At 34.2% G+C, this 19,877-nt stretch overlaps 1 protein-coding gene across 1 annotated transcript in view; it reads left to right on the forward strand.

The window, feature by feature from the left end:
- Window positions 1-761: 761 nt before the first annotated feature.
- Window positions 762-19,877, forward strand: part of LOC128214623 (cytochrome P450 3A29-like) — a 61,576-nt gene continuing 42,460 nt past the window's right edge. Inside the window, exons 1-2 of the mRNA XM_052921190.1 lie at window positions 762-929; window positions 1,621-1,764. Coding sequence (XP_052777150.1) covers window positions 823-929; window positions 1,621-1,764 — 251 coding nt within the window. The 5' untranslated portion in view covers window positions 762-822. The remainder of the gene's footprint in view (window positions 930-1,620; window positions 1,765-19,877) is intronic.

The following is a 19,877-nucleotide window of genomic DNA, read 5'->3' on the forward strand; positions in this document are numbered from 1 at the left end:
AACGAGTTGCACTTCAAACTAGAATACTGCTCAAGTCTGTACTATTGAGCTTAAGTAGGTGTGTACCATTGCCGTCATTGAACAGACGAGTCAAGCCTGCAATGCCAATTAAAACCGTAAGGTGCGCAAATAGTTCGTGCAATCAAGTGTTGTATGGTAAACGCAGTGTTTAGTGCATTTGCTTCTCACCAAGGCATCAGAAGCTCGATTGTTGGCCACGGCGTATGTTTGGTTAGGTTTGTGGTCACCAATCCGGACAAGTGGGTTTTCTTCGAGTACTCCAGTTCCCTGACAACACAAGACCAAACATTTCGCGCAGCATCGTGTGTGACTAAAGTTAATCTAACATTTTTCACAATCGTTGTAAAAGAGATAAAGTTTAAGTAAGTGACCCTTCTGGGTGTTTTTAGGAGTGAGTGGTGTGTGTGTGTGTTGTGGGGGGGGGGGGTCGTCAAGAAGTTTTAACCTTACTCGATCATTTCAGGATTGTCTGTGGAGGAACTAACAGGCCAGATGTTAATAGTGATTGTGGCCGGATACGAAACCACCGCCTCCCTTCTGCAGTATGTGGCTTACGTCTTGACAACAAACCCTGACGTACAGGATAAACTTTTAACCCAGATAGACAACTGTATTTCTGAAGTAAGTTGAGTTATCAAATTACTCCTTTTGTTTTAAATGTTATGTTCTTCAAATATTTTAAGAGCAGTTATACAATGGATTCTACAGGGAAAAGCCAAATAACCAAGAAGGTAGCGAAGTCTATCTTTTTCGGCACAAGGCTAGCCCTTTCAGACACAAAACAGTGCTATAATTGTATATATGTGTTTACAGGATGTCTCGGAGCTAATGTATGACGTGATTCAGGATATGCCCTACCTTGACCAAGTTATCAACGAGACATTGAGAATGTATCCACCACTTGCAGCGTAAGATTTTGCAAAGATTGTGTTCATAGTGTATTTCCTAAAGAACACCACAAACAAATATACAAGCAAATAATTTATAATGATGACAAAATGGTGGGAATATTACATGGCTACAAAACACAGATTTAAAGGTTAAGAAAAATGTCCATATATATTTGTAAAACAATCCGTCTGTTTAAACTACATGGTCAGTAGCAAAGCTTATTATCTAAGATTAGATTATCGAAACTATAAAACAAAAAACAAAAATAATGATGCTATTAATAATAGCTGCAAACGGTCACTACACTAGCCCTACAATGCCTAATATATACCAACATGCAGGCACAGCGCTACATATCAACGTCCGATTCACAGCTATCATTTTGAGACGCATCCATCATGTCCCAATTTTTCGATTAGCTAATTTTATTAAGCCATTTTTTACTTAGTAAAACTTAATGTATTGTGATCATCATGCTATGAAATTCCCTTTCAAGTAAATAATCTCTGCATGTATGTAAATAGTACACAAATTGTTAACCTTAACAAACAATAGTGAGCTTAGCTTTATTCTGTTAATAGCGACTTAAAATGTTTCGAGAAATCTGAGTTCCATTTGATGGATGCATGTGCATGTGTAATATATTATTTTCGTTCCAAATATAAATAAGACAATGCCTAGTTTCGAATGGGTTGATAAATTTTTTAGGACGAACAGGACGACCAGCCATCACAAGGACGTGTTGTTGGATGGCTATTGGTTTCCTGCCAACACACTGATCCAGTACAGCATTTACATGATTCATCATGACCCTCAACTTTATCCAGAACCAGACAAGTTCATGCCGGAAAGGTATACCATAGATTATACGTACCACCAACCTTGTGTAGCAATCCGTGAATATACTTAAATACTGTATGTTTCCATTTTTCTATTTTTGCAAACAAAAGGATTCATATTATATATACGTGGAAAATGTGAACACGTAAATTCGTAACATCGATAGTGTTCCAGTTAGCGCATTGATCATACAATGAAGCTGATAATTTATCGACCAAACCGTTCAAATTGAGTTTTGATGTTATTGACCCAAGGGTTCCGAATGAGAAGTATAATTATTAAAGTAAAAATTAGCAATGTACGACAGCAATATGTGTTCTGCATGTAAGAAAGATTTCCTTTGATATACTTTGTTCAACTTAAAGGTTTCTCCCTGAAGAGAAGGCAAAACGTGACCCTTTCACCATCATACCGTTCGGACATGGTCCTCGTAATTGTATTGGCATGCGGCTTGCTCTCCTCGAGGCGAAAATCGCCCTGGTGGCTACCTTAAGGAAGGTCAAGTTCGTCCAGGTCCCAGAAACTGAGGTAATATATTTTGGTTTATCAACAGCGGACTATAAATATGTTTATCGCCAGTCGCACAATATTTACGTCTAACTGAAAACTTCTGACACTGAAAGAGGAAGGTAGTTGGTTGTCAGGCTTCGAGGATGCACGGAGCCTTTTGTAACTATGTTAAATGATGGCATTTTATATAAGTGGTTGTTCGAACAATTTGGTTAACTGTGCTGCATCGGGTACCTTTGACCAACGAAACTTGTATGGGGAGTTTTAAATATATTTGATCTGCTAACCGAAGGTTGGTGTCACTTTTCGTACTGATCGCGGATTGGTCTTCAGTGGTTGTCTGCAGCCGTCTAATTGTATTTGGCGAAAACTAGATGGTCAGTTGCACATCATTTCTCAAACGTTAGCCAAACAACAATAGTCAACAAAAGTATTCATCGAGCGACTGCCATCAGCAACCGTACGTAAAATGCACGGCGAAAATTGTTCACGGGCAACGTACATGTATCTTGACCGTTTAAATAGTTGAACGATCGTTTCTTCGCTGTTCTTTGAGAAAAACGTTCCGTTAACACTAAAGCTAACTATCGCAGATGGAAATTATCACAGCTGCTGCATATTGCAATCATCTTGGTGCTTGGTGACTTAACCAACCCTTCGGAGTTTGTCGCTGGCTAAGTCACACCAAATATACAACCGATCGCCAACTTACGACAACAAAGGAAATGTGACAAAAGAAATATGCAGCCTGCGATTTATCGGCAATAAGCAGCAATTAGTATGCAGTTCGGAACTCTTTTAAATATAGGTTGTGTTCACGGGAAATGGAAATGGTGATTAGGCAAGGAATATCTCTATATTACTATTGTTTAAGCATCATCTGGAATAAATGCTGAAATAAAAATTGTATGCGAACGGTTGCAAAAAGAATATCGGTCGCTTGCAGAGTGATTGATGTAAAAACACTTTGACATGCTGCGTTCAATTCCCTTAGGTGATCTCTTCATGTATTCAAGGTCTTTTTTGGATCCCTTTATTTTGAGAATATACTACGATCACCATGTGTGTCTTTGGGTCAAACCACATATGTCTGAGCTATATTGCTAATGTTAACATCTACCTTGTTACAATTGCCCTTGGAAGTGATCACTTATGAGCCGTTCCTGCGACCAGCCAGGCCTGTCAAAGTTGGGGTGGAGAGACGGTCTTAGGCCTAAAACTGACAGTTAATAGCACACGAGGCGTTTAATAAATGAGTCGTCATATTAATGTTATGTAGAGTCAGTGAACATACAAGTGGAAACAATTGAAAGTAGTCTATTTTTAAAAACAATATTTCATATTTTACACCTCCGTTGAAAAACTTGCAATAATCGCTTGAACGGCATGTAAAGCCAACATAGTCGAAACATTTTCAATTGAACATTGGCTCTGGTAGTTTAATATTTGCGCGGAGTAGTAGTAAGTCGTACATTATGTCAATTAAATGATTTTTAACCGTTGTAAGAGGCGTGTATATCACAACAAGATATTTTGCAAATGTATGTAAAGGTGTGAATGTTGTCGTTCTCTTAAGATTGTTATACAACATTGAATACCATTGATATCCAATCATATAATCGTTCATTTGTATACTCGTGTTCATTAGTATACTCGAATGTAGTGAGTATGACAAGTTTTTACTTTCATTATTTTATCATTGTATGTGTTGTCTCTTTTCATGGTGACCTGTTTAAGCTAGAAAGTATATACAATAAATAAATTGCCATAAACGTAAAGCTGTGTCATTATCTGAGAATGTACGAAGGTTTATTTGCGCCCGTTCATGGCATTATGACCTGACCAAGCGGTTGTTCTTAGAACAACTTAAAGAGTTGTTAAATGACAAAAGAGACCTGAGTTAAAAGTGAACGCAATGCCAAGGAACATTGAAGTTACCATACATGTCATGAGCCGTCATATAATACAATTTTATTCAACGAGTTCAGGAAATATGTCAGTACGCGAGTTTTTGGCATGGAGTTATGTATTTATAAAGACTAGTTGCATATTATTTTTGTCAGATGCTAGTTTCCGATAAAAAAAAAATAGCAAAAAGACCTACCTGTTTGATCTGCGATGCTGATGAGCCAAAAACTACATTGAAAATCTTTACATTCACACTTCATTCTTGAACGATAGTTGTTGTTCATCAATTTCACATTATTTCTGTAGTAAATGCAATGGTACTTTCCATCGAAATCGCGTGTTTTTCTTCGAACCTTCAATCCTGTCATTGGGTGCAATAATACTAATGGGCGGGACAGATTTACTAGGGACCTACTGCGACTTATTCGGAATTGACACTTGGTGAATTTAAAGCAGCTGACATTTCAACATGATATCAAGGAAATGAAACAAGATTTTACCAGGTTTAGAAGGTTTGGTGATGAAGACATAAAGGTTCTTGAAGAGCCTCACCAGTCAAAGAGAACAAGAGAAAGCCAAACGCAGCTATTAAAGGTATTACAAGGTATGAATGTGTGTGAGGTGTTGTGAATTTCATTTTTTGTGTAAAACATTGTAAAATTTGATTCTCAAACTTGGGTAAATATCCGTATAAATCACGATTTATTGTTAATTATATTTCTTGCTCTACTAAACAAGTTTCAATTTTACTTACATCCTGCTTAACTGCTATAAAGTTTCATGTGAAAAAATACTGTAGTAAAGTTTATGAGAATTCTGGAGTTAACCTGTTTTGGTCTATCAATAATTCTTTAGATTTAGTTAATGATTTTGAAAATAGACGGTATAAAGTGTCAGTATTTAATACTTATGACTTTTCAACGCACTATACATCTATTCCACAATCATTAGTTACAAACAAAAACGTTTGCGAGGGAGAAAACTACTTACATGGCAGTTAATGTTAAAAAGGTTTTTTTACTAATGATCGCTCAGATAAATATATATATTGGACATGCACAGATGTCATTGAAGTTTAAATTTTTGTACTCAATAATTCTTTTCTTAAATTTAGTAAATGTTTATATAAGCAAACTATTGGAATTCCAATGGGTGCCAATTATGCACCTTTACTTGCAGACCTCTTTTTATACTGCTATGAAAGTGAATATATGTTAAAATTATTTAAGTCTGGAGGTCTAGCTCTTGTTGAAAAATTCAATAGCACGTTAAGATATATTGATGATATTCTAAGTTTAGATAATCCTGTGTTTACAGATAACATTAATTCGATATACCCTTCACAATTGCAACTTAATAAATCTAATACATCCGTTTTAAACGCATCCTATCTAAATTTGCAACTAGAAGTAAAGGAAGATATATTGAGCATCAATCTTTATGATAAACGTGATGATTTTAATTTTAAAATAATTAATTACCCTTCTTTAGATAGTGATGTTCCTATTTCACCATCATATGGTGTTTTTATTGCACAGTTGATACGATTTGCTAGAATATGTACAGATGTAAAAATAATCAGCTCTCGCAATAAACTTATGACGCAAAAACTTCTAAAACAGGGTTTCCGATATTTTAAATTAAGGAAAACTTTCTCTAAATTTGTTAATGGTCATTATAATCTCATATCAAAGTACAATAGTAGTCTTAAATCGCTCATTGCGGATAGTATTGCTCATCCCGATTTTTATGGTGATGTTTTAAAGAAAATTCGTAAAATTAGAATGTTTCGAGCAGGTAGTTGGGCAGATAGACTTAAATAATTACTTGGATTTTATTTTAACCGTGGAAATAAAGGTAATATTTTGAAGAGCACTTGCCTTCTTGTTTTTGAAGATGAATACCTGAAACAAAATATTGGGTTGAATATAGCATCCTTTCATAACTAAACTTTCAGTGCTTTGATTTTTATGAAGAATTTGCTTATTCAGGTTATCTTTAAAACCTTTTTTGGCGGACACGTGTTGACTGACTCTGAGTGTTTTGGCTGTGACTTATTTTTCTTCCAATATTTTACGTTTTCAAATAATTAGGAAGGAGAGAATAGCATATACAAGTCACTTTTATTTTTGATAACGTTTTTCTTAATTTGTTCCCAGTTTTAGTACAATGATGCTTTTTATTATGAAACTCTATGATCACACAGTTTTAGACCTTTTATTTTATAAGGCAGACTGTGCGTGATGTTTTGGTTTCTAACGATGACTGTATCGTATCTTTGAAAAGTATTTGCATTAGGTGCTCTGAATTGTTTCCCTCCGTCTGCAGATAGAGTTGGGATCTCTAACTATTGAAGTACTTGGGGTTTACCATTTCATTTATTATTATTATTTGTTTTATTGATAAGTTTCCTCAAGTTAATGCATACTTTGATAAGATTTACCTTTTGCGTTTTATCTTTATTAAGAATTGTTGGAATAAGAGTGAGGTTTGTGCACATAAACTGGTTAAAACCTCCAGTAAATTTACATTTTACTGACCGTTCCAAGGCGGTACCTAACAATTCTTGATAAACATACCAATTATTTATATATATATATATATATATATATATATATATATATATATATATATATATATATATATATATATATATATATATATAGTATTTATGCACTGTGCTGTTTATAAAGTTTTGTGCTGTACTATGTTTTTTGTTTGGTATTTTGTGTTCTATGTCTTTGGCGTTTGCTCATTGCCACTAAACCGGGTTTATGTTTAAACTTTTTGCTACTGAGCATGTTTCTGTAGCTTTTTGCATATATATTGGTTAAAATGATAAAATTTAACATTAAAAGTATAGAAAAAAAGAGTTTATGGCATAAACATTTACAACATATTATTTTAACACGATAAGGAAATTATAAACAAAAATCATTTAACAACGCAACGTAATTATACACATAAATTATAATAAAATTGCGAACACTTTTTTTTTATAAAAAGCACACTATTTTTGGAAAACCTGTTTAAAAAATCTTACTCCAGATTGCTACACATCAAGGTATGCTGAGGCGCTAAACGTGTTGACGGTCTCAGAAGAGTCAATTGGCCAGCCCTTGTGCAAGTTCTACTGCGCGGTCGCCCCGCAGCACTATTGGTACAGAAAGGCACTCAAAAGCCTTTGGAGCTGGGTCAAATGTGTACCACAAACATCTGGCCGCAACCTGGACATTGCTCATGGCACATTATTAAAGGCTGCAAATTGCACACGTGATGGGTTCGTGAAAGAAAAAACTAAGGCCGGGCTTTGCCTACCCATACATCACAAGCTTATCATCGAGCAAAGCGACATTAAAACCATTTATATGTGCTTCACTAATGCTTAATCTTCTCCAATACCTCTTCGACAGTGCATATGGTTTAAACTTGCTTTCCACTTGGTGTCGCGCGGTCTTGAATTTCACCAGTTTCACGTCGACACCTTTGAGTTTACTGAAGTTCATGATGGTATTGCGTATAGCACCCTAAAGCACGAGACGCAGCAAAGGAAATCCAAGTTGGGCGTACAAAGGATGAGTATAAATCGAACCGCAGACTATACACAACAGGTGGCCCGTGTTATCCTGTAGCATGCTCATGTTACTCCTCATAAAAACCGACACAACACCGATATTGTTCAATGGTTGCTTAAAGAAAGCCATCGTCAGACTTATGCGAATGACATCTCCTTATAATTGTCCACATAGACTTCTCCTCGGACTGTATAATGTAGACCCAGTGACATGAAGACGGTTCCAAAGGCGACTTATGATGTATGATGGATGTACGTACCAACTTTATTTCACATACGCTCTGAAGTAGCAACGTCACCTCAAGTTAGTGCACACATTTAAGTAGGCTTGGCATTGCATTTATACGGGATGTAATGGTACACATAGTTTGTACATGTAAGGTGATTGCCAAGGTACGATTTTCAAAATGTTACAACCAAATGGACAAACAACACCAAAAGTGCACACAGGGTACGTATACATTAAGTAACTATTGGAGCGGTGTTTCCTGTTACGTATTTAACAATAAATTCGGTCCAATGTCATAATGATTTTTTTCCAGAAGAAATGCGTATTAACTATAAGTTTATTATCAAAACCGTGCAATGTCACTGATTCCTGTTCAATGTCACTGATAGCTGGGAACTGGCACTGATGCCTGTTGGGTGATCATAGCAGCGACATTATCAAACTTGATCCGCAATAACTGAATTACGTCAAACCATTAGCTTAAACGTGTAATGGCTATGATAATGTTTCGGTATTTTTCTTTGAAAACGATACGAACAAAAAAAAACGCTTTATGAAAGTTGCTTTATTTCCGAAATTACATTAAACAAAACTGAGTCGTCTTTACGTATAATTTCCAACACGCACTATGATTTAATAGGAAGAAATATACAAAAAATACATTTAATCATTTATTGATAATATAGTTTGTATCTCCACAGCAAAAATAAATAAACACTGTCACATAAAAATCATACATCAATAACATTCAATTTTAATATATACCGGATGTCGTATATGACATGATTATGTTTTAATCAAATGTTGCCAATAAATCAATATGTTTAAATTCCTACTAAAAGTATATTGAAATTAAAAATAATATATTTTATGACACAATATATATGAATTAAATTATAAAACAGTATCCATTTGGCAAGAATACGCTGATGTTTTTGTCACGATAGAGCCCATTTTTATGTAATAAAGTTAATTCATGGCCTCATTTTCTCATGTTTTTGAATGGGTACATCTAAGTTACAATTGTGTAATTTACAGTGTTGTCGGTTTATACCTTTATATATTGTAAACCAGTGTTAGACATAAAACTCGGAATGTTAAATGATAAGTTTTAAAACTTGTTTCATATTTTTCCGTTCAGTAATAATAAAGTTACGATTATTTTATTTGGCGAGTTATTGTAAATTTTAGACATTTGTTGATGACGGGCCTCTTTTTTACACTGGTATTCTATCATGCGATTTATACATCACTTTTTATGTGAAAAACTACGGAAACAACCTCAGTAGCCAAAAGTTTAAACATAAACCCCGTTTAATGCCACAGGGTAAACACCAATGACATATCATCTCATATTCGAAAAAAAATCGAATTATTTTAATCATGGTCTTAATGTAATAATTGGTTTGCATTAAGTTAAGATCAGAATTTTACTACACTGTTTCTATGTGGTTTCCCTTGGCTGTTCGTCTATATGTATCCATATATTCTTTATATATTAATAACCATCAGCATTGAAAAATTCCAAACATTTATAGACACCCTGACCCTGTTCCCCTCCTTTGCCAAATGCACAGTCATTTTTCCCACCTCAGATAAGTAGATCCAATAATTTAACCATGCTAGAAATTCTTATCATGCCCACGGGCGAAGATAAAATGCCCGTATGGAACTCCTTCTTAATGGTAGACACATTGTAATTACCTCCCTTGCTGAAGACTATCGTCTGTAGCATCATGGAAACTTTGTCTTGTGGCAATATTTAGAACGCCAATTAATTATTTCTCGCTTCAAATGTCACCATAAAGCAGTTTGCACGTACCTTTCAAGAAATAATGCTTCAGTTTCCTTACAACTATTTAAAGACCTATTTGACTATTACCTTAATCTGAATCACTGCTCGCATATCCATGACAACCACGAATGATCGCATATCCATATTCAATTATTTTCACTAAGCACAAAAGAGTTTCAGCAAAAAAACCCACATTTTTACTAAATTTTGTTTAACTGAGGTGGGAGAAAAAGCATCTAGTACCATAGCCGCTCGTGTAAGATAGGTTCATCCCGACCCTCGCGCAGGTTGTTTTGCGGGAACTCGGTAAATCTCGTTTCCACAAAACACCCTACGCTCGGGTCGGAATGAACCTATCTTACACTCTCGGCCATGGAAGATACTTATAATCTCCTACCCGAATCATGCCTTATGAATAATGCTAAACGATAGGAAGTAGTCCTTTACAACACATTGAATACCGCGAACCCAAAATGGGGTAACAGCCTCCTTTACGCTTGATATTCGAAGAGAAGTTATTTTCATAGACAATGAGTGTATCGTCGTCGGGCAAAGCACGTTCATTGGTTATAATCTAAAGAACGTTCTAGATATTCATATTGCGCGAAGAATACATATACAATGAGCACATGCGACTATGTAGCAAGGTTCATAACCCTTGCCTTAATGCTTGTTTGGTTATGCCTTTTTCAAATAAAAAAGATGACTATGTTTCAGTAGTTTTTTACACCTGTCAATTGTAACCACGGCACCCAGGTCCGGGGGTATACCGGACATGGCGGGGGGAGGGCCGTGTTTATACCTTCCAGGTGGCCCCGCAGTGCCGAGTGATGCGATGGTTTTGTTTTCACTCCAAAAATAGCGGGGAATGGGCATTACCTTGGTATCCCGGGGTGCTGGGGCATTCGTCGGGGATTTTACCAGCAGTTTGTCCCCGTTCGGCAGTGGTTTTACCCGGTATTGGCTGGACCGAAAGTCAAGTCCCCGGGTGGGGGGGGGGCGTTTTTACATGTTACAATTGACTGGTGCATTACACTTATAGTGTTAGTGTATATAAATTGGCAAGTAACATGGATAGAGTGAAGTTGTGTTATTATCAGACAAACTATACCCCAATCTGTACCTATTCGTTCAAATGCTCTTACTCTAATAATAATTAAAAACTCGAAATGCTGTATTAGTAGAATTTATAATATTGCCATCTAATCTGTATTACAGATAGTGGTTCCTTTCTGTTTCCCATGATTGGTTTGATGGCTATTTTCAAAGAGCTCTTACACCTGCAATTTATGGAATAGAACTTCAAATCCAACTTTGTTTCACTTGGAAATGATTTACACGTATAAATGAAGCGAAAAATAAAGGGTTATATTAAAGGAAACATAACACCGATTTGGAGGTGACTTCGGCAGTTAATCACAGCATGGTTATACCATACCAGACTATTGACTACTTTCCATCTGTACAGGTTTAAAGGCTGAATGTTTTGTTGTTGTTGTTTTTTTCAAAACTTGCTGAACAGGCTTTTTTACATAAACAATAATATCTTTTATAAACGGGATTTTTTAATTAATAGCCACATGGTCACACATTCCCAGTTTAAAATATCGATATTATTTTTTATCTGTACCTTTATCATATTTGTGTGGTTTTTTTTGTTTCGATTAAAAAAGTCAAATGAGTTTAACTTAATAATGAATTAAAATTAAAACACAAAAACACAAAAAACATTTATGCATCAGCCTATATTGTGCGCCATTCAAACCTGTATGAATAAATTTGAGTAATGCATTTATGTAATAAAGAATAAAAGGTAATGTACAAAACAAATAAGCGTGAACAACACACGAATAAATAAAGCCAAATAACACTGGTCGCCATTCACTGAATAAAATTTAAAGATGAACATGTAAATAAAACTTAGGTGCATTAACAATTGAGTAAAACAAGTTTAGCAAGTTTTCTAGTTTTACTCTCAAATGTAAGTCTGATGATTGTCCGCTTGTAGATTGGTCGTTTCTTGGTAAAGAGTGAAGAGCACGTTTCATTGTTGGCATTTCAAGTGGATCTACCAGGAAATCAGATAGTTTACAAGAAAATAAAAGATGCATAGCATCAAGTCGGCGCAATAAAATTAGAAGAAAAACGTGCCCATAGATAACCAAAAAATGGTTATTATTTCAATGATAATATGTTGGGTGTACATATGCTCGAAGGACATTATGGTTGATAATATTGTTACAATAGTTTAAGTCCGGAATTATAGATACTCTGTTTTTTCCAAGCTAATCCTCCGGTACATACTAAATTATACGAAAATTATACACACGTTTCGTCGGAAGAAATGGTCTAAAACATGGATTTCAATAGAATGAACCAGCATGTAATGTGAATTCCTGGCTTTATATATTGTATATGTTTTGGTAACACATTTTACTCTTATGAGTAAATAGAACGGGGATAAAAATACTATACATTAAGAGGGAATTATCTGGAGTTCATTCTTTTGAATGACATTTTCAAGACAAACAATTAAACTCGCCTTTTTGCTGTGGCCAAGGGAGGTTACTGCGTAGGAGGTTTAGAAACATAAAGGATATTGTAATATTACCGTGTAACATTCATCTATTTGGGGGGAAGTTGATATCAATCGGAACACCTCGGCCAGTATCTTTCTCGAAGCTTGCCGGAGAAGACCGAGTTGTTATGATTGAGTTGGTATTTAAAATCAAACTTTTCAAAATGATAAGCAGGGCTTTTATAATTTAAGGTTTCATTACCATTTAAAGAGTAAAGTTTTATAAAACATACTAAACTTCACATTTTATATATCACCGAGGAGAGTGAAAGGAGAGCGGATTCTAAATTATTTTAACGGACGAAATAATACACCTCATGATAGAACGTTTTGGGTCGGTTAAATTCTTTTGAAATAGACAGTTACAACCACTTTGGAAAAGTTGCATGGTCACGTGACGATGTGCGCAAAAAGCAGTGCTGTCGAAATTGATTATGAATCATGGATTGTGGTTTAAGTGTATGCGGCCATTGTCAAATATCATAGTTAGCATGGTATATTATTGCTTGTAATAAATGCTACCTTTTTTTTTAATAATTAACTTGAACATTTAATGAAAGCACATTTATGCATCCAGTATTTTTTTATTTAACTGCTGTTTTGTTTATAGGTTTTAATGCGTCAGTCACATTTCGTTTTATAATTTAAGAACATGAACATTACAAAACCGTAAAACGGAACAGACAAGTAGTGGTGAAACGATTATCGAGTACCATCGATAAATCGTCGCTGATAATGGCATGTCGGCGACAATCGATAGTGGTTGTCCATCATCGATGTTACTTCTGGTAATAACGTATATTTTTCTAATGCGGTGACTTATAAGTACTGGATGCGGTGTGAATCATTTTGCATCTGGTAAATGTGTTTTGTTGTTATGTTCGTTAGTGGTGATTTTTAAAAGTCATTATAAGTGCATGGTCATTTATTAACTGCTCCAATAAGCATGACTATAGTCTCACACTTACTGACTCTAGGTTAAACCATTTAAATAATCATGATGAAACAATGTATTCCCAATTAATATTATGAGCTTTCGATTATGGTCCGATAGACAATCGAAATGCTTGGTCCGATTCGATTCGATTATCTATAGCAAATGGAGTCCGATTTTCAAACACTACAGCCAAGTATTTCAGTTGAGATAAAGTATTAAAGCCGTGATTACGAACGGTCTCAAGTCTGAGAATTGTCGAATATTACATGATTTCAAACAGTCTCTGTACAATGCAAGCGCCTGAGTGACTGTCGGCTGTGTTTGATGTAGAATGTCGCTAGAAAAACAAAGGACGACCTGGGATGATAAAGAGCGACTGCGTGCCGTGCAGCTTGTGATTGAACAGTACGACGTGTTATACGGGGGATTCTCCGACGGAATCACATTCAAAGAAAAGTCGGCCGCCTGGAATAAGGTGGCCGATGACTTGAATGCGTAAGTTAGATAAGCTGGTTAAACGTTACCTTAAATGATTAAGCTTTCAGTGGCTATTTACATCTTAAATTTAACGCAATGAGATGGAATTAATATCAATTTAACCTCAAAGTGTATAAATATCAATACAAAGTCTGCATTAAAGAACTTCTTTTATGAGCAATAGGCTTTTGACAGCATACATGTACCTGCTGCTTAAAGGTGGTTTGAAATACCTCATTTGTCTCATTTGAATATGTTTATCTTCTGGGAAAGTATTTTCTTGCCGAAAATTTGACTGCTTGTATTATGAATCTATGTTGGAAGTGGAATTAATTTATTTTTATTATTTTAAGTACTTGTAACATATTTCCTGTTCATTCTAAAATTTTGATAAATCTGAAGGGTGGTCATTTCAATTGCAGATCAAGCAATGTTAAGCGGACACCTGCAGAGGTTAAGAAATTGTTCCAGAATGTGAAAAGTAGAGGTATAATGTAATAAATTTTTTGATACTTATCACTGGTATATTATACAGATTTTCATAATTAATAATACATTATTATCTAATCAAAACACTTCATATGTGCAAAGTCTTATAGTAAAAATCTTTGAATTATATCATGGTGGAAATTCAATAACGCTTTACAATCAATGATTTATGTATATAAACATCATTATAAAGAATCCATTATTCTTTTAGCCAAGAAAAAGTATAACGAAAACATGGCCACCGGTGGCGGTCCAGTTGGCAGGATTACACTGACAGAGGAAATTGTCCTTGAATTTCTAAAGGACAAGCCCCAACTCATAGGGATCCCAGGAGGGATAGAATCTGGAGGTACCCTTTGAAGAATTGCTGAATGTATCAGTTAATTGAATTATATGTTTCAGCCATTTTTTTTATACTGTTAATATGTGCAACTGCTTCAATCATAGATGTTACCTTTTAACATAATAATTCCCAGAATGGAAGTGAAATGATATAATGGAAACAATGTAAAAAACATTTAACATGCCATAATCTAGTTTACACTGTATTGCATGATGTTTTGTAGCTATATGAACCATTAATAGGGAAACAAATCTTATTTTCAGTGATAGAGTCTGTGGAAGATGCTGCCAGTGTTGCAGATTTGGTTGTGCAACAAGCACCAAGTAAGAGTCTTATAATCTACTTTTATGAGGCCTTTTATATTAAAGTTCAGTTTGTCTTGATAAATGATAGTCAGGATTTTTATTGAGAGCACCTTTCTTATAATCAATGTTAAAGAATAAGGAGGGCTATACTACTCGTCCCAGCGTCGGCGTCGGCATCGGCGTCTGGTTAAAGTTTTATGATAACTTTTGGGATTTAGGGATTTTCACTTATAAGTCTAATATCCTTTCTTCAATTGACTTAATATTATTAATAGAAAAAGGGTTGGTATTGAATAACCTAAGTAAGGGTCTACATATTGTGACCAAACTTGGTATATAGGAAGAGTTTATAGAGACCTTTCCTGAGATTGTCTTTTGGGTCCTGAGAGTAATGGTCTAGGTCAAGGTCATTGTTGCTAAAAATATAAATATGGTTAGTACCGAATAACTCAAGTAAGGGTTGACATAGTGTGACCAAATTTGGTATAGAGGACAAGTTTATGCAGAGCGTTCATGGATTGCCTTTTGGCCCCACAGGGTCAAGGTAACTGTTTCTAAACATAGATAAGTGTTTCAGTAATTGTTGACAAACTGTGACTAAACTTGAAATGTAGGAAGAGTTTATGGATGACTTCCATATGATTGTGTTTGGGCGCCTTAGGATCAAGGTCACTGTTATAAAAAAAAGATCGTTATTGTATTCACTTCTAAGTCAAAGCGGCGTAGTCGAGTCTTATGACAGCTCTTGTTAGTTACCTTCTTCTCTCATCTACAATTTCTACATGTAGAATGATATCAATTGAAGTGATGTTTAGTTTTTGTACACAGTACATGTTTTTTTATAGTATGTTACCATTGCCTCCAGTTGAGATGTAGTATAACATCCTAAACGGGGTTAGAATGTTTTCTAATGAAAGAAAGCGGTCAAAATTGTCAATGTCTTCACAAGTGGTACTGCTCGGTACTCTATGTTCTGTCCAATTACGTTTCATAATCTAATATGAGAGTAAGTTTTACACATTTTCTTATACATCACTGTAACTCTGCATGAACATTTCAGTGACAGAGAGTTAGCACATCAGCGGACATCAAGAAACAGTGTCAGTTCAGGCCATTGAACATCCAAGTGTGTCCCATGCACACCCAGATGAACCCAGAGTGATGCAGACAAATACAAAGAAACGTAAACCATTTGTATAACTCATTGTTTTGATATGTTTCTATGAGTACATTTTCAACGGTATATTCATATTTAACACAAAATCAGGAACATAGGATATATATATATATATATATATATATATATATATATATATATATATATATATATATCAGTCAAATCATAAATATTAAACACTTACAAGAAAGAATGAATGGCATAATATAGATGCAGATGAAATTTGGTTAAAAAAGAAAACATATTAATTTCAGTTGTTAACTGCCTTTTGCATTTGAAAGATATATTTGTTTTCAAAATTGGTGGTCTTAATGCCTTATTTAATTTTCAAATCATCAACAGCAATATATGCATGTTTTTAGAGTCAATTTGCTTTAATTACAATCCAGGCTAAGGAATATTTGCATATTTGTTGTGTACATTATAAATGTCTAAACTTAAAAACAAAAATATACAATTTCTTCATAGGTCGTAGGAAGTGCATGGATTGAGCTCACCGAGGAGCTTCATGACCTTGAAGTTTGCAGAGCAAGAAAGGAGATTGAACTTTTAGATTTAAAAATAGCTCAACAACGTGAACTTTTCCAATTGAAAAAATCTGTTCTGGAGAGTGCCATGCGAAATGCTAACATGGATTTCAACATTACTTTTCCAGGATTAGGAAATGAAAGTTACAATTTTTCATAAGATCTCTTTATGAATGCAGTATACATTGTTAAAGCTGCACTCTCACAAATTTACCATTTTTACAACTTTTTTATGTTTTGTCTTGGAAAGGACAAATTTTTGCGTATGTTTCTGCAATCTAGTGATATAAGATTGCTCTCAAAAAATAGTTAGATCATAGATTTCAATATTTCTGTTTGAAAATTTATATTTCATGGCTTAAATGCACTTGATTATAAAAATCTGCGATCTAATTTTTGTCATGAATAACTGGTTTCCATGGATTTTCACAAAAATTGGCTCGTTCCATGATAAAAAATAATAAACTTGTTCAAACTGTGACAGTGCAGCTTTGAAGATCCACTCTTACTCCCAGATAATATTTACCACACTCCATGATATTGTTTTAATATTCCAAAAAGGATGAATAGATGTTTAAAACAATTTATTTTATGAAAGATACTGAGTTTAATTTGAAAGAAATGAACATTTAACATGTTATTTCTTCCTACTAAGACATAAGTAGACCATAGTAAATATTTTAGCATTCACCAATCATTTACCGTAACATCAATTTGAGCTACTCATTTGTTCTTCAACATATACAACATGTGTTATTGAGATGGAAATTATCCTTTATTATTAAGTATGTAGAAGTATTTTCTCTGATGATGTATCTAAAATCATTTTGATGGAAAGTATTTTCAATCAAAAAATCTTATTTGTGTAATAGGAATAAGTCTACATTAAATTGTAATACATTTATTGTTTCAACTTGAATGTCTAGGTTATTTTAGTCATTGGTATTATATGGGGTATTACTGTTGATATATCATTTCTTACAATAATTTCATGAAGTTTTACTTTGTCCAATACAACTCAAAAACAACTGATGAAAAATTGTGTAAATTTGACCGAGTGGACTCATGCAACAGTTTCAGAAAGAATTACACTCATGAATTATGATGAACAAAATGTGCAAAATAACTGTTACAGTAAAAATGAGCAGAGCAAATTTTGCTAAAATCAATATTGTGCTAAGCAAACCATTACAAAAACAAAGATGAGAAATAATGCTGATATCTTTTACAAATCCATAACAGAACTGTGATGTGACATAAACAGTATACATTCTTTACTCAATACACACCATGAAACTGAATGTTAGTGTTTAAATGAAGTTGAAAATGTCACTTTTTGCTTATAAACTATTGCAAAAGAGCATTAAAAATCAAATACAATCTGTAACAATTCAGATAACATAATTGTATAATATTGATTTACATTTCATTTCATTATGGAACCTCACTTTACTGTAATATCTGATTGTTAATGTTGTGTTATTATCAGTCTTCCATTTGGTAATGTTACATAGTTATAATGAATTGTTTGTTAAACTGGCGTTTATTTATGTGTTAATGAATAAGAAATGCAATCAGTGATAGATGTTCAAAGTGATCTCCACAACTTACACTTTTGCCATTAAATGTATAGCACATGTTTTATGCAGTTTCTCCTATTGTTAAACATGTCAAACATGGACTTACAGCTACATAAAGTATAAAAGTTGATTTTCTTTTAATTCATCTATAGATAAATATAGCCAGTTAATGTCGTAAAGGAACCTGTTGTCTTCAATGCATATTCCTGTTAAGTAGCCTTGCATATTACATTCAATAATTGGTATTATCAAAGATATTAAAGCTGCACTTTAACAGATTGAACGTTTTGAAAACTATTATTTTTTTATCTTGGAACATGCCAATTTTTGAAAATCCATGGAAACAAGTTATATAAGACTGCTGACTAAATTAGATTGCAGCATCTTATATTTAAATTTATAAAAATTGGACGTTTTCTGCTTATTTCTTAAATAGTTAGTAACTGTTTAACTGAAATATGAAAATCTACACATACAACAGTGACAAATGAGTGACAGGGTGATTGTTCAAACAGTAAAATGCCTTTGGGTAATACAATCCCTTTGGGTCCGACCATTAACATCAACACCTTGGTTGTCCACTTGTGGCATGTCATCATCCTCGTATGTTTGGCGTCCATACACATCTCCATGCTCAAACCCAAAATTGTGCAACATTGCACACGAGGCAACATAAACAGCCAGAGCTGGTGTTGTTTTTATTCCGTATTTAAGAACTGCGAAGCGCCTCTTCAGCATTCCAAATGTTTGTTCTATGAGCACTCTGGTGCGGCACAAAGCTGTGTTGAATCTGAAAATATCACAAATATTTAAAGGCTGCACAAGATTTACTTTTAATATTATTTTCCTGCATTGTGATCAATGATAAATATCATGAAATTTGCCAGCAACATTCACCAGTCTTATGACGTAAGCAGTCCATAATGCAGGACGTCAGCTGTCCATATTATAGGACATCAACATTCCATATGATACTTCTGGGCAGGTCCGACCGACCAAAAAACTTGAAATGGACCACTGATGTCATTTATTTTTTATTAAAATGCATTGCTAAATAAACTATGTGAACAAAAAAGAGACAGATGTATGAGATTATAATTATACAGGTAAAATATCATCTGATATTCACTGATGTGATAGAAAACAATTATCAATGAATATACTTGATTTTTTATCAATACCTTTTCTCCGACTGATTTCTAGGTTTTGCATAGGGTGTCATGAGGTATTTACGACATGGGTATCCACTGTCCCCAAGCAGCAGTCCATCTATTTGTCCTGAGAAGAGAAACATTCATATCACTTATCTGTAATACTTTTGAAAGCCGACTTATTTTATATTCATATTTTGATATTTTCACTTTGTTTCGTACATAAAAAAAAAAGTTAAGAAAATTTCATCCAAGCAGCAGTCCATCTATTTGTCCTGAGAAGAGAAACATTCATATCACTTATCTGTAATACTTTTGAAAGCCGACTTATTTTATATTCATATTTTGATATTTTCACTTTGTTTCGTACATAAAAAAAAAAGTTAGGAAATTTAATTCAATATTTCATACAGTTCAAGACTGACGTTGGTAATATCAGTCAACACACACACAGTATCATAAATTTGTGAACCAATCGCGGAATCAGCAAATGTTCTAAGCAAACAGGGTTACTGTATGTATGGCAGTATTCATGTTATCACATC

The sequence above is a fragment of the Mya arenaria genome, chromosome 13, assembly GCF_026914265.1.
Source record: "Mya arenaria isolate MELC-2E11 chromosome 13, ASM2691426v1".
NCBI lineage: Eukaryota > Metazoa > Mollusca > Bivalvia > Myida > Myidae > Mya > Mya arenaria.